The 27,564-nt window shown below is 52.7% G+C and overlaps 9 protein-coding genes across 9 annotated transcripts; 3 read left to right on the forward strand and 6 right to left on the reverse strand.

Moving 5' to 3' along the window:
• Positions 1–501: 501 nt before the first annotated feature.
• bdp1 (Transcription factor TFIIIB component B'') lies at positions 502–2,415 on the forward strand (the record flags this gene model as incomplete). Its single annotated transcript, XM_036638265.1, has 1 exon — positions 502–2,415. The coding sequence occupies one exon, from the start codon at positions 502–504 to the stop codon at positions 2,413–2,415; it is 1,914 nt and encodes a 637-aa protein (XP_036495871.1).
• Positions 2,416–7,039: 4,624 nt separating this feature from the next.
• CGCS363_v006417 (Pinin-like protein 1) lies at positions 7,040–8,098 on the reverse strand (the record flags this gene model as incomplete). The annotated part of the gene is made up of 4 exons (XM_036638266.1): positions 7,040–7,387; positions 7,437–7,505; positions 7,568–8,027; positions 8,082–8,098. 4 exons carry the CDS (start codon positions 8,096–8,098, stop codon positions 7,040–7,042), a joined length of 894 nt encoding a protein of 297 aa, XP_036495870.1.
• Positions 8,099–8,519: 421 nt separating this feature from the next.
• On the forward strand, positions 8,520–8,910 carry CGCS363_v006418 (PHD finger-like domain-containing protein 5B; the record flags this gene model as incomplete). The annotated part of the gene is made up of 2 exons (XM_036638267.1): positions 8,520–8,536; positions 8,595–8,910. 2 exons carry the CDS (start codon positions 8,520–8,522, stop codon positions 8,908–8,910), a joined length of 333 nt encoding a protein of 110 aa, XP_036495750.1.
• A 329-nt stretch (positions 8,911–9,239) lies between these two features.
• Positions 9,240–10,714, reverse strand: CGCS363_v006419 (uncharacterized protein; the record flags this gene model as incomplete). The annotated part of the gene is made up of 2 exons (XM_036638268.1): positions 9,240–10,146; positions 10,212–10,714. 2 exons carry the CDS (start codon positions 10,712–10,714, stop codon positions 9,240–9,242), a joined length of 1,410 nt encoding a protein of 469 aa, XP_036495749.1.
• A 1,296-nt stretch (positions 10,715–12,010) lies between these two features.
• parn (Poly(A)-specific ribonuclease PARN) lies at positions 12,011–14,254 on the reverse strand (the record flags this gene model as incomplete). Its single annotated transcript, XM_036638269.1, has 7 exons — positions 12,011–12,396; positions 12,446–12,815; positions 12,876–13,222; positions 13,269–13,320; positions 13,390–13,566; positions 13,622–13,971; positions 14,038–14,254. 7 exons carry the CDS (start codon positions 14,252–14,254, stop codon positions 12,011–12,013), a joined length of 1,899 nt encoding a protein of 632 aa, XP_036496505.1.
• A 1,680-nt stretch (positions 14,255–15,934) lies between these two features.
• CGCS363_v006421 (54S ribosomal protein L17) lies at positions 15,935–17,141 on the reverse strand (the record flags this gene model as incomplete). Its single annotated transcript, XM_036638270.1, has 3 exons — positions 15,935–16,228; positions 16,317–17,041; positions 17,093–17,141. The coding sequence occupies 3 exons, from the start codon at positions 17,139–17,141 to the stop codon at positions 15,935–15,937; spliced, it is 1,068 nt and encodes a 355-aa protein (XP_036496455.1).
• A 992-nt stretch (positions 17,142–18,133) lies between these two features.
• CGCS363_v006422 (PHD and RING finger domain-containing protein) lies at positions 18,134–20,274 on the reverse strand (the record flags this gene model as incomplete). Its single annotated transcript, XM_036638271.1, has 2 exons — positions 18,134–19,869; positions 19,941–20,274. The coding sequence occupies 2 exons, from the start codon at positions 20,272–20,274 to the stop codon at positions 18,134–18,136; spliced, it is 2,070 nt and encodes a 689-aa protein (XP_036496448.1).
• Positions 20,275–24,071: 3,797 nt separating this feature from the next.
• On the reverse strand, positions 24,072–24,956 carry RPL43 (60S ribosomal protein L43; the record flags this gene model as incomplete). Its single annotated transcript, XM_036638272.1, has 3 exons — positions 24,072–24,135; positions 24,208–24,404; positions 24,939–24,956. The coding sequence occupies 3 exons, from the start codon at positions 24,954–24,956 to the stop codon at positions 24,072–24,074; spliced, it is 279 nt and encodes a 92-aa protein (XP_036496449.1).
• Positions 24,957–25,797: 841 nt separating this feature from the next.
• SCCPDH (Saccharopine dehydrogenase-like oxidoreductase) lies at positions 25,798–27,564 on the forward strand (the record flags this gene model as incomplete). The annotated part of the gene is made up of 5 exons (XM_036638273.1): positions 25,798–25,852; positions 25,939–26,082; positions 26,374–26,719; positions 26,791–27,356; positions 27,407–27,564. 5 exons carry the CDS (start codon positions 25,798–25,800, stop codon positions 27,562–27,564), a joined length of 1,269 nt encoding a protein of 422 aa, XP_036496460.1.

A 27,564-nucleotide genomic window follows, 5' to 3' on the forward strand; every position in this document is an offset into this window, starting at 1 on the left:
CCGGGTCGGCGAAAGCGATGAAGGGGACTGGATGATGAAGCCAGATGATGATTACGCGTTGATCCGGGCCACGCGCGGTGTCGAGATGGTCGTGGCTTGTCGAATTCGCGCAGAGGATGGGGGGTGGGAGGCAATGCTTGGGCAAGGAGTGAAAATTCGAGGTTGCCGACGCTTCACGTCTCTTCTCCTGCTGAGATCAAGCCAGCCCGGTCCACTTCTCAAACAGGACTAGCTTTACGCTAACCAGATGGGGCCTCGTTATCAAGCGCCCCGCAGGAGCCGGTTAATCGTCGGTCGTCTTTTTCCCTCCCGTATCTACCTTTTTTTTTCTTATCCCACCCGCAGTCAGTCACTCTTGTCCCTCCCGCGGCTCATCAAAGTCTTGCGCAAGCCAAATCTCCGACGAAACAACCCACTGCAGTCCGCAACCACACACCAAAGACCCGGCCATGAGGCTATTTCCACATCGATAATTAGAGGACCCTCAACAGAACCGTCATCATGAGCTCTATGTTCAAAAAGAAGGGAGGCATGGCTTTCAAGCCAAAAATGCCCATGGCCCGTCCTCGAGCGCCTGGTGCTGCCTCCTCCCAGCCATCAAGGGCCCCGTCGACGACTGCCACGGAACCAGCGACGCAGTCAGAAGCTCCCACCCCGGCTGCCGGTCAGTCGGCGCAAAATATCGACGATGCTACGGGGACGAAAGAATCCAGCAGGGTTCAGGTCACTGATACCCCGCCATCGACGAATTCAGACACGATACAGACGGCCACGCCGCAAACACAGAAGCCCATCAGCGAGCCCGCGACTGCGTCAAAACCTACAGCACAGAGCGAAGCGACAACAGAGCATGCGACACCATCGGGCGAGACTTCCACCAGCGAGACTGCTTCGACACAGACGTCGGCCACTCCCGCCGCAAGTGCCCCTCCAACAGCCGCTCAGCCAACTGAGACGTCGACGCCCGCCCAACTACAAACCCCTCCAGCCACCCTCCCCTCTGCCACCGACGTCGTCCCTTCCGTCGAAACCCCGGCCGCCCCTCTTGCGAGCGAACCGTCAAAAGCCCCCGCCAAGCGACCGAGGAAACGAGCGCCCCAAGCAGAAGACGACGAGACCGCAGAGGCCAGCGAGAGCGCAGCAGCCACAAAACCGAAGCGACAGAGGAAAAAGAAGGACGACGCAACAACCGCAGACGGTAGCGAGCCCCCAAAGCGACCGGCCCGCCCGAGGAAAAAGAAGACGGCGGAGGATGGTGCAGCAGCAGCGGCAGCGGCGGCAACAACCGATGGAGGGGAAGACAGCGCAGGAGCGGAACCCAAGCCAAAACGTCCCCGACGAGCCCGCTCTATAACACCAGAGGACGCCGAGAACCAGGAGGCCGACCTGAGCGTTCTCACGATGGGCGATCTCACACGAGACCTGCGCATCGGCAAGAAGTTCAGCCGGCACGACGAGCTCCTCGAGCGACACCGCGAGAAACAGGCAAAGGCCAGGGAACGGCTCAAGAGCAGGCGGAACGGCACCGAAGACCCCTCCGAGAGCGGCACCCCGGGACCGCGCAGCGCCAACGGCACCCCTGCCCCCGCCGCACCCGCCTCAAAACCGCAACCCGCCGCCTCGGCCAGCATGGGCCAGACCGGGCCCCAGTTCCAAATCATCGACGGCCAGATCGTCGTGGACCAAAACTCCCTCGCCCTCGACCGCCACGCCATCGCCGACGCCAACGCCGAGGACATGCTCGAGATCGAGGAGAACGACTTCACCACTCTCACGACGCAGAACAGCTACCGCACCGGCTCCAAGCTCAAAGGCCCCAACGTCTGGACCGAGGACGAGACGGAGCTCTTCTACCGCGGCCTGCGCATGTTCGGCACCGACTTCCAGATGATCAGCGGCATGTTCCCCGGCAAGAACCGCCGCCACGTCAAGATGAAGTTCAACCGCGAGGAGCGCCACGCCCCCGCCCGCATCGACGCCATCCTCGTCGGCAAGAAGGAGCTCCAGATCGACCTCGAGGAGTACAAGACCTGGACAAAGGCCGAGTACGAGCCCGTGGAGGACATCATGGCCGCGCACCGCCTGCAGCAGGTCGAGTTCGACGCCGAGCAGGCCAAGGCCAAGGCCCAGAAGGAAGCGGACATGGCACGCAAGAAGGCCGCGCTCGAGGACCCCAGCGACCGCCCCGGCGGCGCGCAGGCGTCGTCGTCGTCCGGCGGCAAGAGCAAATCGCGGGGCCAGCAGTCCGGCGGCGGGGCCAGCGCGGGGCCGCAAATCACCGTCGACGCCGACGGCATGATCACCATCGACGAGACCAACATGGACCCCGACGCCGGGGCGCGCAAGAAGAGGGGCGCGGGGAAGGCGAAGAAGAAGGCTGTGGAGTACAACATGCGTGGAGAAATCATCAGATAAGATGGGCGGCGAAGAAAGGGATGGATAGACACGGGCGGGCGGGCTACTACTTCTCACTACTACTACTACCACTACCACAAGACAGATACCCTTAGCACTCGGCTCCAGGACGCGAAGCTTCCTGAATCAGGGGGGAGGCTTCACTTTGCATCAAACGGCGTTTGGTTTTTTCCTGGCTTTTCTATTCTATTCGCAGTAGCTTGCGCCCTCGTTTAGAGCAACGGGACGAAGAAAAAGAGAGATACAATCACTTTCCAAAGTCAACCACCTTTCCTACCATCCCATGACACGTCTGAAGAAATCAATGACTACGCCCATCCCACTCATCTGAAGCTTCCACAGTGACTACCGTCCCACCACACCTGACCCATACCATGTCTTCAGTCTTCAGTCTTCTTCTTCGTGTCGCCGCCCGCAGCGACGAAAACCCACAATGAAAAAGAGTGTATGATGGAGAAGAAAGCAAAAATAAGCCCAGTACGGCCTCGCAGCGGAGTACCATACGATGAGGGGCACAGCCGCGGTGTGCAATGCAGGTCCCCCAGCACCACGGTCCGGTTCTCTTGATCTCCGGGCCGTTCAAGCAGGTAAGTATACAGAAGAAGAAGAAAAAGTCTCGAACAACATCGGGGAAGAGTCGGTTTTTATACCCGCGGGGATGCTTTACTTCAGGGAGGTCTGTGGGCGGCCGCGGCCACAGAAGACCAGAGGGCCGCATTGCGTTGGCGACCGGCGTGGCCGGTAACCCCACCCGCGCGGGGCTCTCGCATGTCTGCCATCGAGGCGCTCTATTCGGCACCCCTATGTCCCCTATTTGGCACCAACTTAAGCCTTTTTCGGCAGTTTGTGGGTGTTATAGCTATAGAGGGTGCCTACTACTTTGTAGCTACCTAAACTATCCTTATGCTAGATATTTTATATAATAGTTGCGTAAATATTAGTAGTCTACTTAGAATATATAAATTTATTATTTTGTTAATAATTAACTCTCTATATATAATCTAAATACTATAGTATTAATATTCTTACTAAAATTATTTATTTTTATATTACTACTATGTTATAACTATAAATCTTAAAGTATAGAGTTTTAATAACCTTATTAAAGTAGTCTATTAATACTAAAAAACCTATAAATATAGTATAATTAAAGCTTAGTTATATTTAAATATATATAGTGAGAAGGTTTAATAAAAGCTTAATTATAACTATAGAGGATACCTTAAAAAGACTATAGTAATATAGTAAAACTTAAAGATTAGTAAAACTAATTATAAGTAGTTAGTATAACTTTTATTAGTTCTTAGAGGGTAAGTAATAACTATACTTAATAATTAATATAACTATTTATTTATTACTAAGGAGTTAAAGTTATAAAGTTAAGCTTTTTATAAGATAGCTACTACTGAGGTAGCTAATAGTGAGGAGGTAAAATATATTTATATAGAGGCTCTCTTAAAGTTAGGTAAATTAATAGTATAAGATATTATAATATAGATAAATAAGGAGGTAAGCGTTAAGTATATATAGCTAAAAGATATATATAATATATAGTAGTAGCTATATTACGAGAAGTATAGCTTTCTCTTAACTACTTAGATATTTATATAAGAACTTAGGTAGAATTAAGATATTAGGTATCTAAGTTTTTACTATAATAAGGAGTTAAATAAGATTAATATAGTGTTTTAGATATATATAGTATTTTAACTAGTAGAGGTTAAACTTTAAGCTTTTATTAATAGATATTATATATAAAGTTAATTCTAAGTATAATAAGAAGAGGGAAGTAGCTTATAAGTAATTTAAGTTAATTACTTTAATATACTACTTTTTAAAGTTAATAGTATAACTTTAGTATATTTAACTTTTAATACTACTTTCTATTTCGTCTTAAATAAGAGTAGTGTAGTGTATAAGTAGGTATTTAAGTAACTAAAAGCTGTGATTATTACTGAAAAAATTATACTACTAAAAGTAGTAATAATTAATTTTAATAAGGTACTTAAAAAGGTAGTAAGAGTAGTATTTCTAAGTATATAGTAGTAGTTATACGTTTAGTATATATTTAAAAACGTAGTATTAAATATAAAAAATAAGTAGGATAGTATATTTAAGTTAGAGCTAGATAATTAAGCTAAAAACTAGTTTTCTATTAGACTTAGAATTACTAATAATCTTAGTGTGTTTTATATTAGGAATACTTTTAATTTACTTAATTTAACTATAAGTAGGTTTAGGGAAACTTTAGTTAATCTTATTAGCTAGAATTTTATAGCTAATATTACTAAGGATTTTAATAACTTAGCTGTTAGCTATAAAGCTAAAAATCTTATGCTTACTATTAACTTCCCTCTACTTAATAGTAATGTTTATATTATTAACTTTTTAATTACTACCTAAAAACCTATTATTTTAATGATTTCTAACTTAGAGAAGATTAAGTAGTTTTCTAATAGTATTTTATAGACTTAGAAGGTATATATTTATATATTAACTAAAGCTCTTTTTTTGAAGTGATAGTAAGTATTTAAAAATGCATTTAAGGAGATTTAGCTTTAAATTGTTAACTACTTTACTACTACTTACTTTCTGTTTTACTTCTAGTTTACTAACTTTACTATTAAAGAGTATTATAATTATAGCTTTAAAGCTACCTCTTATATTAAGTCTACTTATATTAAGTTAAAATCCTATCTCTATAACTACCTCTTTAACTTATTTAGCCTTTTTAATATAATTAGTAAGATAATTAAGACTAAAAAGGATGCCTTTTATATATATATTAGTAATAAAAAATACTACTATAAAGTAGTATATATAAAAGAAGAGATACTATATTAGTTAGTTTAGAGTATCTCCTTTAAGGGTTTTAATATAGTATATTAGTAGTAGTAAGCTGTAAATGCTATATATATTAATAACTCTTAAAGTAAGAAACTTAGTATTTATATAGACTTATTTACTTATTAGTAAAGCTTACCTTACTGCTATAATATTCTTAACTATTTTGAGGTAGTAGACTTTAATTACTATATTAAAAAAGAGGATTATAACTACTATTAGTAGCTTAATTAGACTTTAGTAAATATTTTAACTCTCTGTTTACTAAGATATATTTCTAATATATATTTTATAGCTAGAGATTATAGCTTTATAAGTAGTAATATAGGAGCTTAACCTTAATATTATTATACTTAAGCGTAACTATTAATAAGATTACTTTTTATTTAATAATAGTAATATACTTACTACTAACCTTCTATAGTATTAATTTATTATACTGACGTCCTTTCTTTATACTAATAATATATCTATAAAGTATAAACTTTTTATATTTAAAGTAGTTTATGCTAATATATTTATTATACTTATTTAGCTGCTACTACTGCTACTTATATAGCTAAAAAAGAAGAGGAAGTCTACTATTAAAAAATAGGCTGAAAAAAGTAAGGAGTATATAAGGGATATAGTTAATTAGTAATTCAGCTAGATAAGCTAATAGTTAGCTTAAACCCTCTAGAATTTTGCGTTAAACTAATACTTACTACTTCTATTACTACTATTAACTTTAACTTTAATGTTTTTTAAGCTTAGCTAGCTTCTTATGCACTTATAGGCTTTTTTACTACTTATATAGCCTTATTTTAAGCCTCTATTATTTCCCTCTAATTAGTAGTAGTTTAAGTAGTTTTTAAGTTAACTAAGGTAGTAGTATAAATAGTAATATAAGTAGTATAAGTAGTATAAGTAGTATAAGTAGCTTTAGCGTTAGATTAATATATTAATATATGAATTTTCGCTCTATATCTTGTGAAACTATATATTACTATGTATAATAAATCTTTTGGTAGCCTATAGGGCTAGAGATTCACTTCGCTATATATGGTGTAGCACTAACGTAATGACTTGCCGAAAAAGGCTTAAGTTGGTGCCGAATAGGGGACATGGGGGTGCCGAATAGAGCGCCTCCTGCTATTGGAGTCCCTAGATGGAATCGTCCTAGCGCCTCCGTCCGCGTTGCAGCGATGCCTCGGCCCAGCGCCCAGGAACCACCTCAGAGGCTCATAGACATGCACCGAACGCTCTCGCGCCGGGAGTTGGAGCAGTTCCCTGCATCGTTGGTTCGAAACCAGACACCACCATTGTGTCATCCCAACAGAAACAAAGCATCGGATTCCGAGGACGTCGGCAGCTTGCAGATCGGAAAATTGTAAATCTGCCGCCTGCATCTAGAGGTAGTCGCCGATTCTTCAACGGCACAAACGGCTGCTAAAGGTGACGGGTCCCCACTAGCCGAGGCGGCATCGCGCATCACACGTCACTCGGCCGACGCCGAGTCAGCTCATTGCCTCGATCGCTCCATGAATTGATGTCTTGCAGTTCCTTGATTTTCGTATTGCATATCTCCGGGGCGTCGTGGATATCTTTAAGTCAATGCCGCTCTGAACTCCAATTGGTATATCGTGACCCGACGTTCAATCTTTTTGCCCCTCATGAAATAGAAAAAGCGCTTCCCGTCCACCGGCGCCAATCGTTTTTGATAAAATGATAAAAAGCGTAACCTCATACCAGGCTTGGAAAGAATATTCGAGAGCCGCAACAGACCATTCGGCTCCCTTCATTAGTATATGACCATATCCTCCTCGGCGTCCTCGACAACATCGCCAGACTCATCGTGCGGCTCTCGGTCGTGTCTCTCAGTGTCGTGCGACAATGTGTTAGTGTCGGCTTTTAAAGCTTCCCCTGGTGGAACTTCTGGGGCGGAGGTTGCATCTGTCGAAGCTTCAGCAGTCACCGGCGCAGACTGCTCTTGTCTCGTGGGCGGCCTGCTCCGACCGTAGCGCCGCTCGTGCTCTTCTCTTCGCTCGTTGAAAACCTCAACCTCTCTCGCGATGGTCGCCTTGGCGTCCTGTATCTGATCGTCTATCTCGTCTTCTTGCTCCCTGGTGAGCTTCCATGGCCGGAAGAACTACATCATCAGTCAGCATGATACCTACGAGTACCGACGGAAAACATACGATTTGAGGCTGTGTCTTTGTACGGAGCGAGTGCGCCATCGCAAGCATGTTGGAGTGCCGCGTCTTCATCTGTGAGGGGGTAATCAGCAAAACCGGGGCGCCTGCTCGCAAGGGAGGAACCGTCCACGCACGACTTTCTCATCAAACTTAATCTGCTCTTGCCAGCGCACCTCGGTGATCCTGGCAAGCTTCTCCGCCCGCCTCCTGTCGTCTTCCGCCCTTTGTTTCTGCGCCCTCTCCTGCTGTCGCTGCTCGACCTCCCTGCGCTTCTTGTGCTGGGAGCTGGTGTTGGTCTGACTGAGCGTGCTCAGCAAACCGCCGAATAGTCTCTTTCCGCGCTTCTTCTCCTCCTCTTTTGACAGATTGCCCCGACGGGCGGCGCTGCCGCCCACGTCCGCATCGCGCGACCTCGTGGCTGTTGGCGAGACTCTGGGCTCTTGCGCGCGCAGGTCGCGATGGTCGTCATCCTCGATTCTCGGTCTTTTCGACGTCTCTTCCGGCTCCTCAGATATCGATGCAGCTTTGCGCTTCTGGGAAACGTCGGCTTCGGGGCTGACCGGCTCGGGATCGATGGCGTCGGCGGGTGGTGCCCTGGCATGCATGTCAGCTCGTTGTTCCTTCCCAAAAAGTGTTGAGAAGACGTACTCCGTAAGGGTCGCCATTATAGACGTCGCGCAGACTCCAGAGCCTTTTGAACTGTTTGCGACGATGCTGCAATATGTAAAATAAAATTCGGTATCGTCCCGGCCGGGTGATGTTAGATGCGACTTTGCCGTGGTACCTATTGAAGCTCAAAAGCTCCTGCGTGAAGCTCCAAGGCTGAGGTTTGTCAGCGGGGTTGGCCACTCAGAAGAGAACGCCCCGCAAATGACCCCACTTCGGTACGGATCAGACGGCGGCCGTACCAATTACCGCGGGAGAAACGTCGAGAAGAGGTGGCGAGGCTGAACGGTGTTGACCACCTCTTCATCGCCATCATTGCAAGCGTATCGCAACTTTGCGATCAACACCCCAGTCGCTTCTCAACTCCCGCGACTTTCAACCGCAGCACACCTGGCGACCTTTGGCGCCTAATCGCCCACCATGTCGCGCCATCATCCGTAAGTCCAGCTCACGCCCCAAACCAGACCAAACCGCGTATTGACCGTTCTCCTCCAGCGATCTCGTCATGTGCCGCAAGCAGGCCGGCATCGCCATCGGCCGCCTCTGCGACAAGTGCGACGGCAAGTGTCCCGTCTGCGATTCCTACGTCCGCCCCACGACCCTCGTCCGCATCTGCGACGAGTGCTCCTTCGGCAACTACCAAAACAAGTGCGTCGTCTGCGGCGGTGAGGGCATCTCGGACGCCTTCTACTGCTTCGAGTGCACGCGGCTCGAGAAGGACCGCGACGGCTGCCCCAAGATTATCAACCTCGGAAGCTCGCGAACCGACCTGTTCTACCAGAAGAAAACGAATCGCACGGCGACGTACTAGTCCCTACGTCGCCCGGGTCTGGGCACCGGTTATGTTTTCGGCTTGAGGCAGCATGGATACGAACAAGAAAATTTTGCGACACATGGGTATGGCACTGTGTACATGGCGTTTGGGCGTCGATTATCAGAGACAACGCACGAGGGTTTCACCATTTAGATCGAAAAGAATGATATCCCACTTTGCATGATGGAACAGCCAATTGCCAACTTGTTGAAATGCTCCCATTTTTGAACCAAAAAAAATATCCAAGGCCACAACAATTACGGCCGTTCATCCAGATTCATACTTATAGTACAGTGAAAGTCAAAGCTAGCCGGTGTCCGTCGTAATCATATGTAGCTAACCTTGACTCCCATTCCCGCTGTCGCCTTTACCTTGTTCCAACCATTACCAAGCACGCGCTGTATCCGCTCTCGGACATTCTTCTGTCCAAACATGACAACCAAACCCAAAATAAAAGCCACGAGCCGCATCAGCAGCATTGGGTTTGTCTTGAACGACGCCCCTAGCTGGTCTATGAGCTCCTTCAGCCGAGACACGACCATAGATGCCCTGCTTCCAAACGTCGGGTTGGCTGGTGACTTGCCCTTTGCCCGTGATACAGGCATCTTTGGGTTTGAATTTGACCCTGAAGCGTTTGAGACGACTCTGGCATGTCGCCCCTTGCTCGACCCTGCTTTGCTAGAGCCAGCCCTGCTCGGTGTCCTTTCGATGCCATAGTCCACCTCGGTGCCCTCTCGCCTGGCTCGTTCTTCTTCTAATCGCCTGCGTTCCCTCTCTTCATTTTCAGCTCTCAGTTTCTTGGCCTCCTCAATATCGCGCCTTAGTTGCTCTTCCTGTTGGCGTCTGTCTTCGGCTTCGCGCCGTTCTGCTTCTTGCTGTTCTTCCTGCAAGCTTTGCAATGCTTGTAGGAACGCCTCGCGGCGTTCGTCGTCTAATACGGAGCTGACGCTGATGAATTCTCGGGCATAATCCCACTCATTATTACGCAGCAAAACATGCAGCGTGTACAGCTCGAGGATCTTTACCCTCGCATTAAGGTCTCTCGGCGTGTCGGCGCCGCTCGTCCCCTTCGCCGGCGACCTGTGCCGGTGATTCAGCCGCGGGGACGGCGACGGCGTGTCGGAAAATCTCTGCGAGAGATCCAGATTTGGTGAGGTTGAGGCAGCGAGATAGCTCTCCAGCCTCTTTTGGTTCAATTCCTGCGTCCGGGCGTGAGCTAAGAGCAGCGTGGCGCTAGGGTCCCGGTTAGCACATGATATCCAGCATCAGGCGACACCCAAATAAACAATTTTGCTTACAGGTTTATGACGACGTCGGAATCGACGTCGCTCTCGACGCCGTGGTATCCGTTGCGGACGACCTCCTCCCACACTTCTCCGTCCCTGACCTTGGTGCACAGCGAGCGCCACTCTTGGCTTCCAAACGCATCCTTTCCCTCGTCCGGCTCCAGCTCGACGATGGCGTTGAGCGTCGTCAGGTACAAGCTCCAGACCTTGATTCTCGTGGATCGAGACGCCCTCGCGACGGGCGCGGGCTCTGTTGGGGCGCCGTCCGACTGTCCCGGTGTCGGTATGATCAATGGCAAGATGGTGGATAGGGCCTCGGGCAGGCGACGCGTGAGGAAGAGGGTCGAGGCCTGGCGGTAAGTCTTTGAGATCTGCGAGGTGTGGCGCGAAGACGTTGATGAGGATAGCGAGGAGATGGAGCTCGAGAGCATGTGCGGAGGGAATGCGGATGCGGTTTCGGACGAGGCGAGCGTGGGACTCAGAGTCGCCGTGTAGGAGCCGTTGAGGGACGACATGTTGGCGGGCAATGGCATTTGGAGGATGGACAGCAGCAACAGGCAGGGCGGCGTCGGATTCAATCTGTCGGCATTGACGTGCCCCAGACGGGAGGGAAATTGACGAGGGGAAGACCAAGAAAAAGAACGGGGTTTGTTATGTATACGGCGTGCGGAGAATGGCGGCCATCATACGCGTTCCTGCTCAAATGCCACCAGCGGGTAGTGATGAGAGCCGCGACATGTGGTCGTGGTTAGATTCGGATTGCCGGTGCTCGGTGGTGGTGCTGGGTTGCTGGTTGCTGCTCTGCTGGAGAATGGAGAATGGAGCTGGGGCAGTCTGCTGACTGAGGAGGAATGGAGTGCGCTGGGCCAATCACCGGTCGCAGCTGCGCATGGCACGGTTACACTTTTCGGCCGTGGCCAAAGTTTAGCCTCGGTTTGTTCTGCGGCGGTGTCTCGCTGCGAGTGTGGTGGGCTCATCCCGGCTCTCCTGCAGAGTGCATGCAAAGTGCCTGAGTGTGTGTGCCCGCCGGCCTGGCGTTCCTGGCCAGCTGACCGCCAGAAACATTGAGTCGTTCGCTGTAGCCAGAAAAACGCAGAGATAAGCGAGTACATGGTCTTGGTTCAGCACACCCCAGTGACGTCGCACCGGATGCCTCGCATGTGAAGTACCCCTCTAGCCTCCACGACCACGCGGGCTTCCTTCGGCGTCCGTACCTCTCATTGGGCGTAGCTTCCTGATCGGGGAAGAGCGCAGGCCCAGACGGAGAAAACAGGGGTTGCCCTCGACGACCGGCCGAGCTTCATCTCAACTCGCGGAGATCAACAGCCGTTTCCAGCGATCGTCTCATGCTGCCGCCGCCTGTCATTTCAAATCTTCGTGATCTTGCCCTCCAACTTGGGATTCCCCCTCCACGGCATCGCCTTCTTAAGTGAACTATTATTACTCTGTGTTTTAATTGACCCATCAGATGCCATTCAAACGCGTGCAAACTTAGAGTTCGCGTGCCCCTGTTTCCCCAGATTATCCCGAGGCCCGCGGGTTCGAACAACCGAATCGTCCTCTACCCCTCTGCCGCCCCTGAGCTGAGCAAAAGCGATCAAAAAAGTCAGAAACGTGGAAGAAGGTTAATGGCCGGTGAGAAAGGATCATTCTTGTGAAAGCCATTTCGAGGAAACAAATTGGCCAAATGTAAGATACGACAGCCTGGCGGGGTCACTCGAAAGCCAAGGATCATCCATCACCAATTCAGTTTATTACACAGCCCATCGCTATATATCGACTCACAACGCGTCTCCTCCACTTAACGCGTCTCAAGAACTAATACTGCATCCTTCCGTGTCTGACTTCGGACGCGGAACCTGGCGAAAGGCTCGATCGGCTGCCCACTGTCTCTCCAGAAAAACATTGGTGGAGGGGCCGATCCGCAGAGTGTTGCGGAACATGTCGAACACAGAATGACCCCAGTAGAGCTCTCCAACTTCTTCGTCATCGCCGTCTGAGGATGCCGTCGATTCCTCAAAGTCCGATCCTGAGTCTGATCCAAAGCATTCGGGGTCACGTCCAATCTCTAGTAGCCAGCCCTTGTCGTACAATCGACGCATCTTCTTGTCCCAGCTCTCACCCTCGTCGACGTTGTCGAGTGTCCTTCGAGCAAGTTTATATGCGAGTCGCAGAAGGATAACAGCAGTCATGAAGCCTATCGCCAGGTCAGTTACAAAGTAGAAGGTAGGAATGTATCGACGCACTGTCGTAGCCTGCTTCATGGGCGTTTGCCCTTCGACTGTACCCATGAGCCGGGTCCCAGCCAATAGACGGCCTGGAAACATCGCCAATGAGTCTGTCGAATATATCCGCCAGCGGATCTTCCCCTTCGATCGCCTGATCGGCGATTGCCATGAGTTTGGTGTCGATTATGTGGGGAAATAACTCGTAGATGTTGGCAAAGAATTCCCCGCAGGAAGCAGGGAGATCGTCAAAGAAGGTTTGGTAAATGAACAACAAGTCAAAGAACTGGTTGTGACCAACAATCGGTGGGCGCTGGAGCTGGAGCTTGGATTCGAGTGTCCAGAGAGCGGCCCGGATCTGATCGGAAAGCGTTGCTTCCGAGATATAATCCTCGCTGTGACGCTCTTCAGAGTAGCCGGCAGGATTTCCCTAAGACCCGCTGGGACTCACAGGCGTGTGCGGGAAACTTGTAAACCACTCCGACGATGATTCCGGCAGTCGCCATGATTGTTGGCCTCTTGATTCTTCCAGGGAGTTCCCAATGCTATTGGGTGATTCTTCGCTGAAGTAGCTGGATTCCTGCTCTGGTGTCGTCGACACCACTCCCTCGCTGTCCTCACCGGACTCTCGCTCCGGACTCAAAAGCGGCGCGTTTCCAAATTTCTGCTGAACCTCTTGACAAAAGCTCTGTACCGTCATGCCGCCAGGCCAGGATGATAAAGCCTCAATAATGTAGCTCGGGTCAATGATATCCGCAAAATGCCCTCCGGAAAGGGCCTCCATAATCAGGCGAAGACCTTGGGATGGTCAGCATCTGCCGGCTGTCTTGTCAATGAGACCTACCGGTTTGCTTTCTGATTGAGGCGGAAAGGTTATCTCGAAACGTTTGCTGCCTCTGGACATTGTCAGTAGGGGGCGCAGAACAGGGCCAATCAACAATCGCAACGTTTCTGGGGGGTCGTACCTCTTGATTCTCGTCGGAATCTTCTGGGGAAATAATCACAGAAAGACCATGATTCCAGGTGCGGCACTTCATGTGCGGAACCAGATTCTGAGCTGTTACTCGGACGATCTTGTGGTACACACTGCTTCTCTTCTTGCTATCCGAATAGGGAATCCGGATCTCGATCTCTGACTTCCGCTGCACGACCACAAGCATTAGCCAGAATTCCCATACACTCAACCGTGGGTCTTACATCGTCGTTACGGTCGCCGAGCCATGAAGTGATCTCGTCAAAAACGTACGTGCTGAAAAAATTAAGGCCTTCCTCGTCCTCGTCGTACGGATGGTCCTTGATCGGCTGTGTCTGCGCTCGGGATTCCAGGCGTTCGATTGCGTCGCGCGATTCCTTACGGCTCAAGTACGGGACAGGGTTGTCGAAAATCTTCTCCAATTGGAGGCCTTCCTTTCTCATAAACCTCAGGGTGCTGAGTGATGCCGTCAAGTTTCTGCCCAAGTCTTTGGCGAAAAGGCTGTCTTCGCGAGTATCCTCGAGGAGTAAAGGGCTGACATAAAAATTGTAAGATTCCGTCTTGTACGAATCGTCTGTGGCTTGTCAGCAAGAGGTCGCGAGAGATGGAGGAAAGTACTCGCCTCCGTCAGGCTTGACACAGGTGAGACCCAGCTCAAAGACGTTGTACGTTGACGCGATCCGCTTGCCTGTCTCGTAAATCCCCTGTCGGGTTTGGTTGGTCTTTTTCCAGAAATTCTCCGACATCTTGTCTGCAATGCCGGTCATCTCGACATCGATGGCGATAAAATTCGACTCTGCGATGGAAATCAATATTCTTGGCAGCTGCCGCCAAAAGTTTTCCATGGTGATCTCCATGGCTGCGGGTGTGAACGGCACCCACGATTGTGGTGTAGTGAAGGTGGTGGTGGATTTTGTAGGTGGGCAAGGAAATCGGGAGGGGAGTGAGGAAGTAGTGGCTCAGAACAACACCGTTTTTTTTTCTTTGGAGGGAGGGGGAGTGAGTATGTTCCTCTCAAAGTTGACAAGACGTAAGGAGGCTGCAGGAAAAGGAAATGGCAACGGAGGAGGGTCGTCAGTAGCGGACCAGATGTGAGAAACTCTCGTACCGGGAGGGGTGACGACACTATGAACAAGGACAACATCAGTTAAGAACCATAATGGGGAGAGCGAAGAAGTTGGTCTAGCTAAGTAAACTTCAGAAGTCGTCAACGCGCAGGTGTAGATCGAGACTGAGCATGGCCTGGCTTGGAGATGTTTTCTTCCAGAACACCTGCCTATCACTCCGGAGCCCAAAATCGCAAAACAAACATTGATCAAAAAAAATCAAAAAGTTCAGGCAGAGCCTTATGAAAATCCATAGGAGATTCTTACCAACCTCAGGTGTAACGATGCTATGGGTTTTTCTAACGGCGGCAGAGTAAGGACCCCGCTGACTGTCGACAGCGGGATTCGAACCTACCTACCCGTGGCGTGGGACGTTCGAGAACTCGCCTCAATTGAGGCGCCTAGTAACCCCACTAGACCACGGGCTGTTGTTGAAAGATCTAGTGATACTTTCGTACATAAGGGGTGGGTGGCTGGTTGGGCGGTTCGTCGAGCGTGGGAGGAAGGTGCGGGTGGGGCTGGTCGTCAGGCGACAAGGTGAAGATAGCTTCAGGTTGGTGCCTGGGACTTTGAGACTCAGGCAGACAAGGTAAGGCAGCTGCTCAGTAAGCCGACTGTCCTTTGTCCGGCCTTCAATGTTTCAACACTCCTCCCGGGGTGAGGAGACTGTCCAGGTGCTGACCCCCTGAGTTAGGTATTGGTGCTTGTCTTTTATTCACCAACTGAACAACAGCATGACAAGATGACCATATGTAGACAATTTGAATGTGGTGGAGGCAGGAGAGACATTCAATAGACCTCAGGTTCTCTCACTTGGTCTCGAGTATCCTACAACCTGTCTCGGCGATTTACCTGGTTCGTAACCCCTGAAGTCAACGCTGGTGTCTTTTATCCAATACAGACGTCGGACGACGTATCACAATGCTGAAGAATGAATAGAATATAGAGAAATCGAGTGTGCTCTGCGTCGCCATACTCTGCTTCCCAAAAGCGTCTCTCATGTGGCCAGCTTCCTCGTCATAGCTCTCCAGAAACAAAGACACAATCTCATTGAACAACATGAATGACAGAATTCAATCTGGATGAAGAAAATGTAGTGGGACACATAGTGATAGCAACTAATGATGTCTCAGCCTGCTATGAGAGTGTCGTGGTGCCTCCAGCCGGTTGACCTTCATGAAGCTCACGCCAATATCCGCTCATCAAGAGAGCACGAACCTGACTGGATCCCTTGCTCGCTCACCATAAGCCATGATCAGGAAAATCCACGTTTAGATCAAGACAGCCAACCCAACCGGTCGAATCCATCCAGTGAAGATTTGATTGTACAGTTCATCTATGATACAACAGCGTTACACTTTTCCCCTTTCATCCACTCATGTTTTTTCCTTTCTTCATTCCTCACCTGGCTAGATCGTTCTACCGGCCGCTTTACCTGTCAGCCAGCATGAGCCGCACGCTGCGGTAGTACTCCTCCGGCAGAGCCTTCTGTAGCTCCTCCCGCGTCAGCCACTGGAACTCCTTGTACCCGTACGCGTTGCTCGCCAGGTCCGCCTGCCCGGCCATGATGCGCCACTTGAGGAAGAACGTCTTCTCGCCCCTGCGCTCGACGCTGCCGTCCTGCTTAGCCACAGGCTTGACGACGTGGTGCGCCACCGGCGCCCGGCCGACCATCCAAGTGTTCATGTTTACGCCGGCGGTCTGCTCGAGAACGCGCGAGGAAGCCTATCGTGTCCAAGTCAGTACAGTGACCCCATGTTTTCTCACTCAGCCACGAAGCTGCGAGAGAGTGACGAAAGAAAGAAAAACCCACCTCGTGGAGGTTCTCCTCCGTGCTGAGCGCCGCTGCGGGGAACTCCCACTTGGCATCCTTGCCGTCCCGCTTGACAACCAGATACAGCGTCCGGTCCATCGCGCGGTCCAGCCTCGTCTTGTCGCCCTTCCTGTCCGCCTCCGACACTCGCGGCTGCGGCGCCTCGGGCGGCACCCGGTCCTCCTCGGGGATGATCTCCGCATCATCACTCACACGCATCACGGCGTCCTTGAGCAACAACTCAACACTCGTCTCGTGCCTGCTCAGCTTGTCCCCGACGAGCAGCTCGTCGTCCCACGCGCGGGACGCCTTGCCGTTGTACACGCCCACGTCCTTGCCCACGGTGCCCTGGCGGTCCTTGACCTTCATGTTCCAGTCGATGAGCGCCGGCGTGTCCTGCTTGAAGTAGACGGACGTGATGAACGGCAGCGTAAGCCGCTCCTCGAGGCGCTTCTGGTAGAAGAAGTACGCCTGCTCAAAGTCCGTCAGCGGCCGTGTGAGGAGGGGCGCCCGCGTGACGATGGCGCCCGACTTGATGCGGTAGCCCGGCCCGCTCGGCGTCGCGGCCTTGGGCTCCGGGGGGATGCTGCTCGGGGTCGACGGCGGGGGGTTCGGAGGGGTCGTCGTGGCAGCCGCGGCGGCGGCACCCGAGTACGCTCGCGAGGGAGCTCTGATCTGGACTCTAGCGCATTGTCGGCAGAGTCTGGGGGATGCTGTTGCGGGGTCTGCAGTCAGTCAATTGGGTCCCAGTCAAGAGCACGATAGCGCAGGCTTACTTCGCAAAAGCCCTAGGACGGCAAATGCGCCTCTGCTTGAGGCCGCCATGCTGAATGTCTGGGTGTACTGAGTCTCCTCATCAACGCCTCAGTCGAGATCTCCAGATGGATTGAACTTTTTTGCTGCATTGCGGTACGTACCGCTTACCTAAGGGCGAAGTGCAGTCGAGCTTCGTGGTGGATAGGTATCCCGCTCCGAAGCGCACGGTCCATGCCCGTCGACCAGCTCTCTGGCCTGAGGAGCTCGCACTGACGCGAGGCATCCACATCGAATTATGTCAGCAGCGGACATCCACCGCAAAAAGTCTTTATCATCTCAAACGGCGGGCTGACTCTTCCTCTCTTTCTTCTTTTTCGTCAACGGCACCATTCCTTATCGTCTAGACCTGTTCCGCCTCCAGAACGTCCGGATCATTTTTCGAGTGCCCAGAGTAAATAAGCAGTCTTTTTCGCTAGCAGCGCCTGCATCTTTTCTACTGGGATTCACTGTTAGATAGATACTGCAAACATTTCAGCCCCCTTGCGACGTTGTTTCTTGGCGGCTGATCTTTTCATTCTCAACGGTCCAAGCTGGGCCTGAGTGAGGATTTCCGAGAGGATTTCCCGGCTCCATGAGCCACGTCTGAAAACAAGGCGCACTCTACTCTTGAATTCTGCCTAGCGTCATCGTGTTGCCTCTGCTCTTTTGCTCACGTACTACGATGCTGCTAACTGTGTCCAAATTTTAGTGGGCTGTCAACCAGCCACATCCAACCTCGTCACACAGAAAGTTCTCATTGAGCAAAGTCGTTATGTCCATTCATCGTATCGTCATTTATCTACACAATACAGGAAACTTCTCTCGATCTCGGAACTGTTGAGTATCGAGTCATGCGAGACCCCTAGCATACAGATCGGGTCTACCCTATTCGAAAAAAAGCATTCGGTCCGAAGCCGAGACAAAATTCAAAGCCACTTTCAGATGAAGTGTTGGGTATCAAACCGCGTGGTTCGCTGCCAAACACCATGAACGCCTAATGCCCATGCCACTCGTGACTTCGATCAAGCCTTCAGTTCCTCGACTGCACGGGCCACTTCCTTGGCGGCGATCTTCTCCCATGTCTTTCTGGCATCCTCGTCGAGGGCCTGAGGGTCGCGCAACCCCTCGTATAGCTTTCGAGAAACGTCTCGGTTGATGTTTGCGTACTGCTCAGATGTGAGCTCTTTCGCGCGATAATGCGGGTTCAGCGCGGCCCGGACGATGCTGCTGATTCTCTCCTTGGTTTCGAAAGTGATGCCATGCCTGGTCGGCGATGAGTCTTGCGACCGGGAGAGGTTGGGTCGGTGGCGCATGGGCCGCTGGGGCCGGGGCTGGCGGATTTCAGCGCCGTTCGAACGACTGTCGGAGTCGCTGCTATCGCCCGAAGCTCGAGTCGGCGAGTAGTTGGCCTTGGGGAATCTTGGCTCGATGTAGGAGCTCAGAGACAGTGTTGGGGAACTAGGCCGGGGGTGGGGTGGCGGTGTGAGAGACAGCGCCCGGGGAGAGTTTCGGGAGGATGGTGAGGGGGACGTGACTGGTGACGAGGGGTCGACGCCAGAACGAGTACCGAAATAATTCCGCGCCGCTTCATCTTCCGACGGCGTGCTCATCTCGACCTCCTTGAGTAGCGAAGAGAGGAAAGATGGACCTGTCTCTGTGCCGGTGGGGGATTGAGGGTGAAGAGCTGCAGCGCTTGCGGTGCCATTTGTCTGAGGCCTCGAAGCCGGCACAACGATCGGCGCGGGCGAAGATGGAGTTGCGGACGTGGACGTAGACACGGGAGCAGACGCGGAGGCCGATGTTGGGGCAGAAGCGGATGCAGAGCCGGAGGCGGCTGAGGCAGACGTAGATGGCTCTCCCTGCAAAGGCAACCGGCGAGTGCGAGGACGCTTCAGCTTGCGCTCGGGTTCTTGTGCGGGCTCCTGCGGGGAAGCCGTGACAGATCTCGACTTTCGCTTCCGGGTGTTGGGGGGCGTCTCGGTCTCGCGGGCGCGCTCGAGTGCGCCCCAGGCTCGCTGCTCGTCTCGAGTCTCCGGAGCAGGAGGAGGGGTCGGTTCTGCAGGGGCGACGGGGACGGCACCTAGGCGATGGCCGACAGCGGGCCTGATATTCTGCGCAAACGCCTCTCTGGCGCCCATTCTGCTGGCGATGGACATGCGTTGCTGCCAGTCGCGGTGTTCCTGCATTTCTCTAATCTGCGCCCTCTGCGCCTGGGCCCGGCGGAAGCTCTGGAAAGCATCGTCCTCTTCGTGGTTATCGAGGTCGATCTCGGTGGCGTCGTAGATGCGGCTGGCAATATGGTCCCAAGCGCCCACCCATTCGAGAGACCTCGCCTCGCGCCTTGCGTTTCTGGCCTGGAGTTGTGTACGCAGGAAGCCGCGTCGGTTGTTGTTGCCCCGTCTGTTTGAGGAGCGAGCAGCCTGCGCGATGGCGTGGGAGATGGCCTGCGCCTCCTGGACGGAGCCTTGGGAAATCTCAGCAGGACGCGGACGGCCGGCCGAGTTGTCGTTGCACTCGAAGCAAAACCAGTACTCCGACTCGGGGACCTCAGGGAGGCCGATGCAGTGGGTGTGGTAGGCCGCGTTGCAGCCATCGCAGAGGAGGAGGACATCTTCGTGGTCCGAGGACTCACAGACAGGGCAAACCACAGCGGGTTCCGACTCTTCTCGCCCCTCGGGGTTTTCTTCGAGCCATCTGTGAATATCGAACTCCTGCTCTTGCTTTTTGTCCTGGACGGCGTACGAGTCGACGGAAGGACCTGTATTCCAAGCCGTTAGCTGCTGCTGTTGCAGTAATAAGGGTGGGATGGTGGTTTGTGGTGATACGTACCGTTGAGCTCAGATGATAGACTGACCTCATTGAAAGGCGTGCGGCAGATGGGACAGGTGTTGGAGTTCTTGGCCCAGCTCCTGATGCAGCGATCGTGGACTACATGGTTGCAGCCGACGAGAGTAGCAATCAGATTGTTTTCGTCTTCGAGGATTTCAATGTCGGAGTCGATGCGCTGGTAGACGGCTTGTTTTGTTGCTGTTGTTGATGGTGGTGCCGCTGCTGGTGCTGCTGGGAGTGCTGTAGGACCCGACCCGTTTGCACTGTCTGGCTGGTGCAGCGAGGGGGGCTGCAGCGACTCCAGGCATATGATGCACTGATCCGGCTCAGTCATTGTGGCAACAGTGGTAGTATCGCTTCAGATTTGAAGAATTCATAAAATTCGTCAAAGGGAGAGGCCAATATATGGCGTTTGATGTTCACCAGAATTCACAGCCTGAGAGGTTGTTCTTTAATTCTGGAAACCTTGGTTTGTTTGCCTTGTTGTCAGGCGTGCAAAGGTGGGCGGCAAAGGTGAGTAGGGCGCTGGTGCTGAGGCGACTGGGTGGTGGTAGTCTTGTTGGTGGTGCTAGGCGCACTCACTGCACTGGGTTGGGTTTGCTGGTTGCTGAAGAGTGGGAAAGGGAAAAAAAGAAGAGGTGGAAGTGGGTAGGTAGGCAGCAGAGAGACAGACAGACAGACAGAGTGACTGGCTGGCTGGCAGGCAGGAGGCAAGGTTGGTCTGGTCTGGTGTCAGGTGTGTGGTGCGTTTCTAGCGGGAGAGGAACTGTCAGCCGGTTCGGGGATGTTTCGCCGCTGGAAGGGAAACCGAAAAAATAAAGCTGCGAGAGGCCAGTGTGGGAGGGGGATTTCGCACTTCCGGCTTGAGGTGACGGAGAGAATGGGATGAGGGCGTGGGTGAGAGGTGAGGTGAAGACCAGGACTGTAAGGTAAACTGTAAGGGTGGTGAGGGAGGCAAGCAAGCCTGGCAAGAGGATAAGATAACTGCTGCTGCCAGCTGGTAGACGGGACGAAAGAGACGTGGATGCGCACTGCCGGCTTGGGGGGTCTGAGTGATGAAGATGAAGTGGACTCTGCTGCTTCACTGAGTGGTGTTGCGTTGCTGTACCTGCTGCTGCCGCTGCCCTGCCGCTGAAAGCCACGAGCGACCTGGAATTTTGTAGGAGAGAGAGTTTGAGGACCCGGAGCCCCAAAGCGGTTTTTTGCGAGCTTAGCGCAGGCCTGCAGCAGCTGGTCTCAACCGCGGCCAATCAACGGCCGGCTGATGCCCAGCGGTACGCCACACACACCATCGCAGACCGCAGACCGCAGGACCACAGACCTCAGACCGTGGCCCAGTGGGCTGGACAGGGACCTGCTGCTGGACTGTGGACACTACGGCCCGGGTAGGTAGGTAGCCCATCACCACCACCCGCAGCTGTCCGCAACTTTCAGTGCCTGGCTGTCTGTCTGTCTGTCTGGATGGATGGTGACTTGCACACGCTTGACGCTGGACATCGGAGACACTGGGCCAGGTGGACTGAACTTGACTGGACTGAGGCGGACTGCAACCCGACGGACCAGACTAGCCCACTAGGGCCGCTGCAAAGCACAACCCCCCAAGGATCCATGGATCGTGCAGCATTAGCAGCAGCAGCGGCAGCAGCAGCAACATCGAGCAAACAAGCAGCATTCACTCAACTCATTCACCTATCCGTACCTCACCATCACCACACGCAGGGCGGGCAAGCTACGCGGTAAGGCAAGTCATGAGTGAATGGGGCCCCTGCTCCTCGGCAACCCCTCGAATCGGGCAAGTCAGGAAGCGGCAGCAGCAGCAGCAAGTGAAAAAAGAGAGTTGTGATACGTACCTGCCTGCTATGGATGGGGACTTGGCGGGTAGAAACCCAGACGACACAGCACGACACGACACGCCTGCGGGAAGCTTGCGTGTGTTGCGTTGCGTTGCGTTGCGTTGCCTTTGCTTCCTCGCGTTGCGCTTGCCGGCCTTGTCCTCTCGGTTCCTAGCTTCTTAGCTGACCCTTTGCAACCTCTCTACTTCCGCGGCGACCCTCCACGACTGGACGAATCGTGGGCCGGGGATGGAGGGCAAGGGTGGTGTGGAAGAGGAGGGGAGAGGGCGGTGGTAGTGGTGTCAAGGCAAGTGGGCGAGTCAAACACTCTCGATGGGTTCGCCTGGCTCGTGCGACGTCAGTTCGGGTCAGGTACCTCGAGCCAGCTGAGCGTGAGGTAGATACGTCGTGGGTTGAAGTAATAATAAGGTAGGGTGGGCAAAGTATAGACAATAATGTGTGTTAGGTTGGAGTCTGCGTCTGCATCTGTGTACGCGTTGAGGCGACCTGAGAGTGAGATCGGGATGTGCGAGCGAGGCGTTTACGTCAGAACACACCCACAGGCACACAGGCACACAGTCAGGTGTAATCCACAACTCAGGCGGTGCCTTAACGCAAGGAGGTGGGAGGTGGTATTCCGGATTGGCACGCAGAGCCGGCAACGGCAGGCCGGACGATAGGGGGAGGGGAGAGACGGAGGCGCAGGTGATTGAAGGATGAGGAACGGGTTGTGGAACAACGGAAGAAAAGAAAGAAGAAAGAGGACGGTTGAATCGAGGGCGGAACGAGATGGCTGAAGGGGAAAAGCCGGGGCGCAGGGTGTGAATACTCTTATTTGGCGCTGGAATGGGGTCAGGTCGGTTCAAAGTGCCATCTCCGCTTCCAAAAATGGGATGCCCTTCTCTGTCATCACGGGAGTTGGGGGCAGCTGGGAGGGGCGGGCAGGCAAGGTAAGGCAAGTCCACCACCCAAGCCCTGTTCTTCTGGTGTGTGGTGGTGAACACCTTAAAGTCGAGGTAGACGCGGATATGGCTGCTGTACGCAAGGCACACGTGAGACCTCGACGCCCCTCGAGTCGTCTCGGAGGTTGACGAGATTGGCTGGTCGTCTGGCCTGCGTCAGGTTGCGACCCAAGCCAGAGTCCGTCTCTTCCTTGGTGTGCCCGAGCGAGTAGAGTTGATAGGATGGGTTGGAGTCGACTGCGGTCGAGTTGATTGAGATTCCGTCGCCGGCCGCCCGTCCCGGTCCCGGCCACAAATGCGTGTTATTTCCCTTGCCTAGCAAATTGAAATGGCCCAGGGTGAAATCATCGAAAGGGAAGGTAAATTGAAGCGGATGCACCGTTTTATACCCATGTGTGTCTCGATCGGACACGGCAGCCATAGCGGCCATTCCGCAGGGGAACAGCCCCCAAATTTGCCTACTCTCGCGCGGCTCATCTTGAGGTACGAAGATCTCATCTTCGCCAGCAATGATGCGTCCCTCGTATGTCTCTCAGACACCGTGTTGACGAGCAGGGACGAGGTGACAATCAGAACTCACCGACTTACATGGTGCAAACCCGCCGTCCCGTGGTGTCCTCTTTTCCATCGGTGTTAGTCAGGCGTCTCATTGGCCGCCTGGCGCTGGCCAGCGGCGACCGCGCTTTGCCAGTCCAGGGCACCTGGATGACTCAAATGCCAACCGAACGTGGCACCGCTATTGCATGAAATTATTCGACAGCTTCGAGACCATTCTAAACCCAACTATGAAGCTGTGAGTACATACAAAACGGAGTCATTGTGGCCTCTTGTGAGTACCTTGCTGGGTCGTGCTGCCTCGGTCCAATGCAGGCACCCAGCGGGACCGGCCACGAACTGTCTTGGCCCGACATCAAAATGTTGAGATGTGCCGCTGCGAGCGTAGCGTAGCCTCGTAGACGCCTCCTTATGACGAATGGCGCCGATCGACAAAGCGTGGGCCTGCCAGACCACGCGGCTATCTGATGAGGTTGGTCATTCTGTCCACGCCGGCCGGTCCCCACTCCCTGTCCAACTGACCCCTATCACACTGTTCGTCACTTCACGGAAATACTTGCCTCGCAAGCTAAAACGACTGCACACCAAAACAGAGCGATCGGGAGGGGACGTTGTTGTACGTCAAGTTGTTCTTTTCATTGCTGACCAAGTGGTCCCTCTGGCAGCTGACTGAAGACCCGTTCCATTGTGGCCGTCGTCAGGGTAGACATGAATATCCGGTTTTCCCATACACCGCCCGAAAATGCAAAGCAGAAGCCGTCCACCATTCCGTCATCTCATCCTTAAACCTCAGCGATCTCCCTCAAGCGACGGAGAGTAGAGCGCATGGCAGCGGCGGCGGGGGTGCTGTGTATCTGGTTAGCGACTGGTGTCTCTTCGACATATCGAGGCAGAAGCCAAGGACGTGGTTGAACATACGCAACAGTGTAGGCACCGCCGGCGACGGTCTTTCTGCAGGCGTGGCAGTTCCAGATGCCAGTGGAGTGGCGCTTGACGGTGGGCTTTCCGCAGAAAGTACAGGTGTACTTGGCGTGCTGGGAAATTTCCATCTTCTTCACCTGCTTACGCAGGGAAGCACCGTAACGGGTACCGTACTTGCCGGTAACTCCGACCTTCTGTAGGGTTGTTAGCCATCTGCGGTTGGCGAGGTTGAGCGAGGGCCATGGCTTCGTCGGCTCCGTCATGCATCTGTTCGTGCCTGGATGCGGCGCTGCTTTCCACCGCCGAGTTGCGAACAAGAGAGAAGAGTACGAGGGATTGCGTCATATGTGCGTTGGAATTGTGTCCATGGAGATTCGCTGTGTCGTCACTGAGCAGGCGGCCCATTGTGTCGTGTCAGAGTCGGGGCAAGGATTTTGGTGGTGAAGTTGTGGGTGAAGCATCTCGGGCGAGGAGCTTGACGTCGGGCGGCATGATCGAATCGTTCGGCTCTCTTTCTCTCGATCTCATCTCGGGGCGTAGTGCTGTTGCGCAGGCGAATGTATCCAGTCGACCTTATCCCGCATCTCACGATGCCTTCACGGTTCACCTGCCACTGTCGCCAATGGAGCAAATCGCGGACAGTCGTCTAGGCGGGGTAGGGGATTCGACGCATGACGAGAACTCGACGAAGCCAATCCTCCTGGTGTTAATTGTAGAGCAGTACGAACCTTCGTGCGCTTGGCCATTTTGTCGATGTGTGAGGGGAACGGGTTCGTTGACTTGAAGTTCGACGATGGAGGTGTTCAGGGCGACTTGGTCGAGAAAATTCCCAAGTAGATTTTTCGTGGGCCAAAGTCGAAATGAGTACGTACCTAGGGCAAGCCTACCGTTCGAGTGAGGTAAGTGCGGGTCCGCTCGGCTGCCATCTGCTTCCATCGCAATTGCCAGTCGAGAAAAAAAATATCTTAGCGAGCGCACGTGCTTAGTCACATGACAGGCCGTCGCCGGCTGGCTGGTGGATCCTGGAGCTGTCCGCCTGTGAGTGGAGGCTGGGCGGCGGTGTGCCTTTCTCTGCGAGGTTGCACCGGTTTCTCTCTTCAAACGGAGCTTTCAATCAGCCCGGGAGATCGGCGTCACACCTGTCCGCTCGGCCCTCCTAGGCCGCATTTGGAAAGCACAGCGTCCGGGTGGACGTCAAGAAAGCGCTAGGGTGGCCGAGGCAGCGCGGGCCAGATGCCTTTACGAGTCCATATCGCCGTTTGCTACTTCGAAAGTTTGCGTTCCCAACGGCCGCAGGCAAAGGAATGTGTCACCAAATGGACCACGAAACGGTAATAGTGAGGGATCATCGTCCGTACCTTCATGCTTTGGAAAGGGGCCGGAAAGGAGACGCGGACGCGGGGGCGCCACTTTTCGTGGCGTGCTGGGATATGTAAAGATGGCAGCCGCCGTGCATGACTTTTCGAGATGTCTGAGACTTTAAACCACCTTGGGGCTTCTGTAACTGTGCTTTTCCCTTTTGACCTCTTGCTTTTCTTCTACTGCACGACGACCAGCTCGAGAGTGATTCTGTCCAGCGATTTCAAGATGCCGATCAAGCAGCATGGCCGTCAGTACGACTTGGTCGTCTTTGGCGCCACGGGTACGTGCAAGTTGATGAACTGTTTGTGAAGTGATGATGCAACATGTACTTTTGACAAGAAGCCGAGCGCTGACAATAGCCCGTAGGATACACTGGAAATTTTGTCACGGAGCACATTACAACACACCTGCCATCCAATTTGAAATGGGCGCTGGCAGGCCGATCAGAGTCCAAACTTCGAGGCCTCGTTGCAGAGTTGAAGAAGTTGAATTCCGATAGAGTGCAGCCAGGTGAGCCGAAGGATTTTGAGTTCTTGTCACATCAGACGGGTGTCTGATTTTCCCCGGGAGTTCTCCAGCCAAGCGGCTTGGACGTTTCCCTCCCTTGGGTGTTCATCAGAATGAATACCAGTGCACGCCAAAAGAAAATGGGAACGGGCGATTACACGGCGTAGCGAGGGAGAGAGAAGAGTGATGACGGAGTGTCCTGAGGGGTTGGATCCTTCATGCGGCTTCACGCGGGCTTGGCGAACCGCTATTCGTGCACACCATATGCAGCTTCGTATAACTGACTATTATCAGAGATTGAAATCTGCAGCCTCAACGATGAGGATCTCGAGCGCCTCGTAAAGAAAACTTACATTCTCATCACCACCGTCGGCCCCTATGCACAGTATGGCGAGCTTGCCTTTAGGGCATGCGCCGAGAATGGCACGCACTACATGGATGTGACCGGCGAGACACCTTGGACCGGCACGATGATCAACAAATACGAAGGTGCAGCCCAGGAGACGGGCGCGATGATGTTCCCCCAGATTGGCATCGAATCCGCCCCGCCAGACCTCGTCACCTGGTCGCTCACGAAGGAGGTCCGCGAGAAGCTCTCGGCCAAGACGGCAGCAGTGACGGTCTCTATCCATCAGCTAGAGTAAGTCCAGTCCCCATCATCGCGTGCTGAAACATTGACAAACGTCGCTCTAACGCCGTATCTTTCGATAGTTCGGCTCCGTCTGGCGGTACCCTGGCAACGGTACTCGGCCTGTTTGAGTCATTCTCTATATCGGAGGTGAAAGCGCAGCACAAGCCATATGCTCTCTCGCCAGTGCCCAATCGCAATAAGGTTCAGTCGCAGAAGTCCCTGCTGACCAAGTTGGTGGGATTGTGTAACGTCCCAAACCTGGGACTGATGACTACATCGATTGCCGGGATGACGGACACGCCCATCGTCCAAAGATCGTGGGGCCTCATGGCGTCGCTGCCCTCGCGAGAGAAGCAGTTTTACGGGCCCAACTTTTCGTTCCACGAGTACATGAGAGCGAAAGGCTACCTTCGCGGCATCGCCATTCACTGGGCGCTCGGGTTCTTTGGTCTGCTCCTCGCGACGATGCCGCCGTTCAGGGCGTTGGCCAAGCGGTTTGTCTACGAGCCAGGCCAAGGACCTGATAAGGAGCTGGCAAAGAAGGACGAGATTGAGTACCGCGGAATTGCTATGCCCGACAAGGCGTCCAAGACTGGAAATCCGCAGGCATACTGCCGTGCCAAGTACACTGGCAGCATGTATTATTGTGAGTTGTCCGCGAGAAGGTGCCTGAAGACGAATTGCTGACTCGGATAGTGACGGGCATGCTGTTGGCGCAGGCTGCGTCGACGCTGCTGGAGGATGACGTTGACTTGCCTGGAGGTGTGTTCACGGCCGCGTGCCTGGGACAACCGTACATTGATCGTTTGCATGATGTTGGCTTCAAGTTTGAGACTAAGATCTTGGATCAGTAG

This window comes from Colletotrichum siamense (assembly GCF_013390195.1).
Source record: "Colletotrichum siamense strain Cg363 chromosome Unknown KSG_Cg363_contig04, whole genome shotgun sequence".
NCBI classification, from domain to species: Eukaryota; Fungi; Ascomycota; class Sordariomycetes; order Glomerellales; family Glomerellaceae; genus Colletotrichum; species Colletotrichum siamense.